General features: G+C 42.7%; 1 protein-coding gene across 1 annotated transcript in view; it reads right to left on the reverse strand.

Annotated features, from left to right (window-relative positions):
• Nucleotides 1-3,688: 3,688 nt before the first annotated feature.
• The window catches only part of LOC104502198 (cytosolic phospholipase A2 epsilon-like), a gene marked incomplete at its 5' end in the record, with an annotated part of 22,704 nt that continues 17,807 nt past the window's right edge, over nt 3,689-8,585 (reverse strand). The window contains 2 exons of the mRNA XM_010146133.1: nt 3,689-3,999; nt 8,452-8,585. The exon at nt 8,452-8,585 is cut by the window's right edge and continues 11 nt beyond it. Of these exons, the coding sequence (XP_010144435.1) occupies nt 3,689-3,999; nt 8,452-8,585 (445 nt within the window). The remainder of the gene's footprint in view (nt 4,000-8,451) is intronic.

Consider the following 8,585-nt stretch of genomic DNA (forward strand, 5'->3'; position numbering starts at 1 on the left):
AGTACCGCTGGCGTCGGGTGCGTTGGTGTTGTTTGGTTTTGGTTTTAAGGGGGGACTTCTTATGGGTTTTTTTCCGAATGAGGGGAGTTGTTTTGGCCACAAATCCGCCTCTGGAGGTGAATTGTACCTGCTGCTTTTCCACGCTAAAATTTCTGCCCCTTTAAATAAAATCCAGAAAGCCTTTGACAGCTCCGACCTGAACAAAGAATCCAAATGCTTTTCATGTTTTTCTGATGATGGTTGCTCTCTTTGGATGCCAAAGAAGTATGTAACTAAGCGCCGCGGGGGTTAGCTACGACATGAGGCAAATATTTTAAACACAGTGAAAATTCTTAGTCTAACATTGAAATTTTTCTGTGAAACGTGTGTAGCAGATGCTGCCATTAGTTTTAACCTTAGGTCTTGATAATTGTGTTAAACCAAGTGCGAGGATCACCTTTATAAGAGATTTTAATGAAATAAAATAGTCACTAAAACATTGAAGAAATCAGTAGAATAAATGATCTTTCTCTCTGACATAAAAGTTTGTCTGTGCTCACTACTTGACAAAAGGTTAGGCTCTCAAAAAAAAGGGGGGGGGGAGATTTTTTGCTAAATCTGTGTGTAAGCTATGTTAGAAGCATGTCTTCTGTGTTACACTCTTCTGGACTTGGCTCTTTGGGAACATCCTTATCACGAAACCCCATTTTGCTGGACCAGCAGATATGATGACTGGTTCACATCTTCGGTGATGTAGCCGTCCTGGTTGTGACCTGGCTGGTGACTAAGCACCATGTATTCCCCACAGAACCATGTCTTCTGTGTTACACTCTTCTGGACTTGGCTCTTTGGGAACATCCTTATCACCGAAACCCCATTTTGCTGGACCAGCATCTTTAGTGGTGTATCTGTCCTGGTTGTGACCTGGCTGGTGACTAAGCACCATGCATTCCTTCCGCCTAATTTCCATCTTGAATGCTACATTTTCTCTATCTGCTCCGGCTTTTTTCTAAGTACAACAGCAGGTTTAGATGTGCCCTTTGCATCTCCGCTCCTCCCCATTCTGTTCCTCAAGAACAGATATTAGGCTTTAACAATGCTCAGACCTGAGCATTTAACCACTTTGCTTGGTTCCTTGCTTCACATTTTATTTAGGGCTCTGCATGTGTTTTGCAACTCTTTTGTTGCACTTTCCATGCTGAGTCTAAAGATTTAGTACCATTTCACGTAGGGTCTTCCTGACTGGCTTCCTCATTTCTTTTAAAATCCCCTTTTTATAGTTTAGTTTTGTATTCCTCTCATTTTCATGACTTTTCCCCATAGGTTAGTACATAGGGAATTAAATTATCCTTGCAGTTACATCTTCTCCATGTAATTTCTTTTAAAAGGAGTCTCGTATCACCGCATCTTCAGGAGTTCTGACTACTCCTGATCATTTATTATCTGCAAAAAATATCTGAGCTGTGGAAAACCTAAATACTGCAGTTTGGAGCGAGACCAATTTCCCACTTGTGTTTGGAGCATCCAGTATTTAGAGACTGGAGAACGTCACAGAAAGAGGGCAGGTATGATACTGCCTCAGACTGTCCTCCCACAACCTCTGAGAATTGATGAGTCAGTGTAGGACTGAGGCAGGTGCAGAGCCTTTGTTCTTAGTCCTTAAAAATTTTCCAGCGAATGCATCAATCAATTTTTTAAACTCATAAACTTTTATCAACAACATTCAATGTCAAAGAGGTCTGTAACTTAATTACATGGTGTGAATGGAACTACCTTACTTGGTTTACTTTGAACCTGCTACTTGCTAGTTTTGTCTGATCCCCTCCAGGTCTGTTTTTTAGAGGAGAGATGACAGCCGCTCTGTTCATCTCCCTCAGGGCACTCCAGATTTCATAGATTTCTCACCTCTCTGGCCTTCACTCCCGTTGTCCTTTTTCGACATTGCAGATTCCTTATCTATTCGCCCCTTGTGTGGAAACTGTTCCACCTCTTTGATCAGCCCTGGCATTTTCCTCTCTATTGTTGAATATAAAAAACCTAGACATACTGAATAATTATTTCATGTAAGCTTTGTGAATGGGGTAAAGTGCTCATTGTTCTTCATGACCCCTTCGTGGCTGCTGGAAAGCTGCAGGAAGGGCAGGGAAGTGTTTGCGCTCACACACCTCATTCTGCTTGTCTTCAGACTTCCTGCCTAGATGCTTCCTGCTGTCAGTGGGATAATTTTTGCCCTTCAGACAATAAAGCTCTGACTTTATACGGGAACCTGTGACTGCTTCCAGATTCCTAATCTGGCTGTGCCCTCTGGCTACATGCCGTCCCATACTTTGATGAGATCTGGCACGGATCGGCAGGACTGCTGTCTTGGCTTTTGTGTTTCCACGGGAGGTAAACCCTGGGCATATAGGTCCTACAGGAGCTATATGTAGTGTGCACCACAAGCATTCACTGACCTAAGTGGCAAACCAAAGGATTGTGTTTCTGCGCACTACTCAGGAGGAGACACTCGACCTTGAGGGCAAAGGGATATTTGTAAGGCTTCCATTTTTGGCCCACAATAACAGGATCTCTTGAAAAAAGATACTACGGCAGAACTGTGGAGCAGGGAAGCCTGTAGGAAACATGGGCTTGTAGATACAGGACGTCTAATCAATAAATTAATAGCATGGAATAGAAGTTAATTCAGAAAAAGAATAAATGGAGACTTGGGATTCTATCTGTCAAAAAAACAGACCACTTACTTGAAAGGAGACACGTTAATGGGATAACCAAAGCATCAGAGAGTTGAAAACTAATATTCTGTTAACTTCAGTTGCAGTACTCTACAGCAAGTTAAAAAATTGCGCTGGAGTGAGTGATATTAGGTATACAATTTTAGATCTGCTTTGTCTGTTTCTTGTGTCTTTTCAGATGCAACAGTCTCAAAAACTTCAAAGCTTTAAACTTTTTATGTAATAATAACATGTAAATCCAGCTTAATAAAATAAATTAACATGAGTTGATTATTGTAGAGATGAGTCTTAAATGTAATCCTCAACTTAAGATGTCCCAGGATCTTGAGGCAGTTCACTTCTACGTCTGGTGCAGACATAATTTCTTTTTTGATAATTTTTCAGCAGCTTTGAAATAAGTCTGCATGTTGTCTTTAATTGTCTTGCTAGTAGAGGAAGAAGCACCTAAAATAAATGGCTTTAACATGTATTTGCTGTGAAAAATGTTTGTTTGCTGTAACTGACTCCAAAAAAGTGTTTTATTATATAAAGTTTAATGTTTATTTACATTCACATAAAGACTCCTTAGTGCACAAATGAGTTTCTCGGTTTTGTTTTAGAGAGAATAGATTTTATTCTCTGCCACATTTCTGGACTGACAATGCTCTCTTTTTATAGCACAGGTAGAGCACAAACACAGTCAGTGTAAACTTGCTCGTGTTTTCTTGTGCACGCATTTCAGCCTTGGCCTGAAAAGTCACTTCTACAAGCATGAGCGGAGCACAGTTTCACCTGGGCATGCTCCTGCCGTTGTCAACGAGGGAAACACATTAGTTCATTAAGGAAGAGCTCTGGGTTTTTGTGTTTATTCCTTTCACTGACAGACAGGCTTTAGCATTTTCGATGACAAACAAGGTGCTATTCTTATCATTCTTTGGCTTTTCCTCACTTCCTAATCAAATTCCTTTTCTTCTTTGTTAACAAGATTTGTAGATATTTTATTTCGTATTCCCCAGGGCTGGGCAGTCATCCAAATGCTGGGTTCTGTCTCTGTCAGGCACACACGTAACATGCCCATCAGGTGGGTTTTGCAGTGCTTGTTCTGCCTTACACTGCTTTTTCCGCTCCACAGCAGAACGCAAGGCCTGAAGAATCAAATCCTTGTTGTTCTGGACATTGTAGTAACTTAGGTTCACCAGTTTGTCAAAATCTTCCTCTGAATAGCTCAGATTGTTTATGTAATATGGACCACAGGTATTGGCAACATCGACATCACCCTCTGCCGTCTCTGAGGGGCTACGTTTCACACCTAAGGGACAATAACTCAGTTAATTAGCAAAAAGTGATTAGGGTTTGGGTGTTTCTCAGACATGCACATACAGCAGGTCACAACCCCAAATTTTCCCTGCACAGGCGTTTTGTTGCTGGGGTGTTTGGTTGGCAGTGGAGGCTGGAGAAGATCCCGGGTAGGGGAGGAGGGGGTGTCCCTTGTTGTTCTGGACATTGTAGTAACTTAGGTTCACCAGTTTGTCAAAATCTTCCTCTGAATAGCTCAGATTGTTTATGTAATATGGACCACAGGTATTGGCAACATCGACATCACCCTCTGCCGTCTCTGAGGGGCTACGTTTCACACCTAAGGGACAATAACTCAGTTAATTAGCAAAAAGTGATTAGGGTTTGGGTGTTTCTCAGACATGCACATACAGCAGGTCACAACCCCAAATTTTCCCTGCACAGGCGTTTTGTTGCTGGGGTGGTTGGTTGGCAGTGGAGGCTGGAGAAGATCCTGGTTAGGGGAGTAGGGGTTGTCCTGGGTACTCTTAGAAATGCCAAAACAAGTAGAGTAGATCCTTTCCGGAGCACAGGAGGGTGACACTGCCTGCCTCCTTCTCTAGCTCAGGAATGAGCTGTCACCATGGTTCCCCAGGTCCCTGTCAGTGCTGGCACCTACCAACCCCAGTCTCTGCCTTGCTGCTCCCAGCCATCACTGTACCCTACGGTTCTAGCGAAGCTGCAAGTAAATGGCAACTACTCTTTCTGTCTTTGCTCTTTTTCCCAAAGCAGACAACAGCAGCAAGGACCTCATGATAGCATGGTTTTTTTCTGGGCAATGGATCTGAGGCCACTGCCACTTTCTGTGCCTTCCAGCTTTGATGCTACATTACATTATTTCCTTCACTACTATCCTTTTATGCCTCCCGAAACAGGCTACTGAAAATCCGTGTATTGCACTGATTCAAGCTTTCCAAAGGCACATTTGCCTTCTTAGTAACCCAGCAGATATTCTTTCACCCAGTACAACCTAGGACAATCTGCTACATCAACCTTGAATCCTACTGGAAAGAATTATAAAAAAATGCAGAAAACAGACCTGAGCAACTAGATTTTGTTATCTAAACTAAAAGACTTCATGGAGTTGTTATCTGGACATACCCCAGAAGCAGATGGCACAAATATCTACAGTAATTTCCTTGAGCTACCTACTACTATGAAAAATTACAGGCTTTATCTAACGTAAACAGTGACAGTGAATTTGATTTTCCCTGAGTCACTAAGATTTGTCAGGGACACTGAAAGAACTTTTCATGCCTGCTTCATCATTCCAGGCTAATCAACGTACATATCACAGAGCCAGGCAAAACCATTAGGCAGGTAGTACCACAAGTGTCATCTCTGGAAATATTAGATCCATCACATCTTATGATCTGAGGACAAATTCAGTAAACTTATTTATTTGAATTCATTTGACAGTAGAAACCAGATCCAAAGCTAATGCAGAACTTTATTTGCAGACTATCAGAGAGCAAATATTCACAGGGACTCCACAGTAGGTTGTTGGTACAGGGTGAAAAATTAACCAAGGCTTTCTCTGGGAATCACAAATCTCAACAAATTTGTAGATGCAGGAGATGTAAAACACATCTCCTAACTTGTATTTCTAGGAAGTTCGTAAGTCACCTGTGATTCACAGTAATAGCTGATCTCAGTTTGGACCTGCCCAACTGCTCGAGACAGCAACACCTTGAGTGGTTTTGATTTAGCTGATGTTTTGGACACACTGCCACTTACTGAGTTGGTGGAAATACACCTGTACACTAAACTCAGTAAATTCGACATGCACCCTCTGAGCTGAGGGTGTGTTTTACGTATATACTCAGTGCATAGTAGGCAAACGTGCCCTTCATGAACTTGGCAAAAGCGAGCACTCTCGGCCTGCGCTCCAAGAGTGTAAGAAGCCCACTTGGCTGTCTTAGTTTTGGCTCAGCTCTGCACTGATGGGACACAGCATGGGGACAGGTACTATCTACCGTTAGTACTCAGAATAATCAAGTTCTTGGAAGGCAAAAGGTCAATTAGTTTCGTTAGTTGCTGCAGATTCCTGGACCCCTGTATGTGCCTTTGACTGCTGAAGGACAGCTGAGGTTCCCACTGCTGGGCTGGAGACCTGAAGATGTGTTAGCCTGTACACCTGACATGAGGGCTCACACATGTTTTTTCCTTCCCCATCATTCCATGGACCTCTCAGTTTTGTAATAGTAGGCATGAGGGAAAGAAAGTAGTAACAACCCTGAAATGGGCGCTAATGGTAGATAATACTCTCAGGTAACCTAGGTTAACACAAACAGGAAGTATAATGTGGGATTGCCCCTCATCACAAACAAAAGAACATCAGAGACAGGAGGGTTTTTCTGTCAGCCTCCAGTGAGGCTCAGTCTCTCCAGTGAGACCGTCGCATTGGCAGGAGGTTGGTACTGTAGCAAAAAATCCACCTCCACAGTCCTGCACCGCCTGTACCGAAGCAGGGCAGTAAGCTTTGTGAAAAGTCGGCATCTCTCTTACTGACAGGACCGCTTGCATTTGGGGGATCTTCTCTAACAACACTGACCAAAGGGTTCTGATTTTCTTGGAAGGGCTCCCCAAGTCTGATAGAGGTAATCCTGGCTTTGCAGAGAGAGTTGTAGGTAACTGGGCGCTGCTCAAGTGAAGCAGTCTGAGCCACCTCACACGAAGAATTTCTCCTTTTTACTCCAGTTGTGGAATAGTCTAACCAGCACAGGAGTAGCCCGGTTTGAATGTCAGTTTTGCTCATTTACTGCCCAGGGTCTATGTTCTCTTTGCTGAACAAGCTGGTGAATCAGCTGGCTGTGGAAAACTGCCCATTCGTGGAGTCGAACTAATACTTCAGATGCTGTGTAACCTAGATGCGGGCTAGGGCATGGTGAAGTGCCATGAATTAAATTGCTATCTGCCTGTCATTAACAAAGGGCAGACACTCATCCCTAGCCTTCAGGTCTTTCTGCAGCATCTGTCCTGCCACTGTGGAGTTTAGCTCTCGGCTGCGAGGAGGCAGCCCTCCCAAAAACTGCATGGGCTGAGCTCTTCCACGTCAGCTCAGCTGAGGCTTCCTTCACCTGCTGGGCCCCAACAAGGACACGTTCTCTCTTTTCCTGTTTACTCTTGGCTTGCAGCTACCAGCTGAACCAGTCAGGCAGCACAGGCTTGCCTCAATATGCAGATATCATGCAAGTCTTCATATACATCTTCTACATACCTAGTGACATGCCTTTTTAGATTCCCTGATTATTCATGTTGGCACGTAGCATCTGCACATCATTTGATGTTCACCTGATATTAGATACCTGAGTTAGGAATAACATCCCTAAGTTCTGGGAGCTACCAAGGGGAAGTAGACTCCCTCGGAGAGCAGTGCATCAGTTCCTGTTCTAGTTTCTTGCTCTTCTTCTCCTTTCTCTATTTCTTCCTACGTCAGGCATCTACAAAACCCAACCTTTCAGTTATCTGATCTGAGTTGAGCTGGAGGAGAATGGTGTGTCAACCTGCATAAATACCCTTAGATTATTTGAATTCAGTTCCAAACCTCAGTTGCATACCTCAAATGTGCAATGAACTCAGTTCAGAATATCTACAAAGCAAAAGCACTGCTTGATTATTATGACTTAATTTCTAACAAAAGGTAAAAGAATTCATAAAGCTTCTGCATTTGTTTTGTTATTAAATTTAATGTACCATATACGAAATGCAGAAATTTTGGTTTTCAGTGTACTGTGGGGCTTTGAAGTGATTAAAAAATAAGTGTTCTCATAGCTCATAACTCAAGTTAGGAATTGTATCATCTGGAGTGGGAGTAACTAAGACTTTTGGCAGAAACAGAGGCAGTATGGCATTGTAGGGTATGGTACCAGGACTGTTTTGAAGCGACCAGTAATGCTGCTATTGAAACTGTTCTTACCTTTCAAAGTAGGACTCACTGAAGAAACTATCAGCATGGCTCAGTGTTATATTTTCATCACTTTGCTAGTTCACACTTTTGTTTTCAAGGTTATCTGCCTAACTAAGCCTGGAAATTGTTTTAAACAATGAAATCCTTAGATTCCCGAGAGAGTTCTCTAGCAGGAAAGCATGACAAGTATGACAGGAAATAATCCTACTAATTTCTGCCACAGCAGATAAACAGAATATATTTTTCATCAGTAAACTCTACAATGTACTTAGGAAAAGCAAAAATAAACCCAAAAAACTCTGAGGGGGAGCGTATGTGCCAAAGGCTGATCCCAGCTGCTGCTCTACTGTCCAGGAAAAATTACATGTTTTAGACTTCTTCATATGGTTCACTTCTAAGCAAAGAGAATCTGAGTCTGCATTTACAGCATGATCTGAAGAACAGGTATTGCACAGCAAAAAAGAGAAAGAAGGGAGCCACTGCCTCTGTTAATGTGATGGGTAACTGTAAACTTACCGGGTGCTTTGTAGTCCCTGAAAGTGTCATTTACTAGAGGGAAAAATACCACAATTGGCGTTTCTGGGCTTTCCTTGTCACCAACAATGTAGCATTCCTTCAGGTGTGGGGTTTCCTGATCATCTGGTATCTTT

The sequence above is a fragment of the Buceros rhinoceros genome, unplaced genomic scaffold (genome assembly GCF_000710305.1).
Source record: "Buceros rhinoceros silvestris isolate BGI_N320 unplaced genomic scaffold, ASM71030v1 scaffold9102, whole genome shotgun sequence".
NCBI classification, from domain to species: domain Eukaryota; kingdom Metazoa; phylum Chordata; class Aves; order Bucerotiformes; family Bucerotidae; genus Buceros; species Buceros rhinoceros.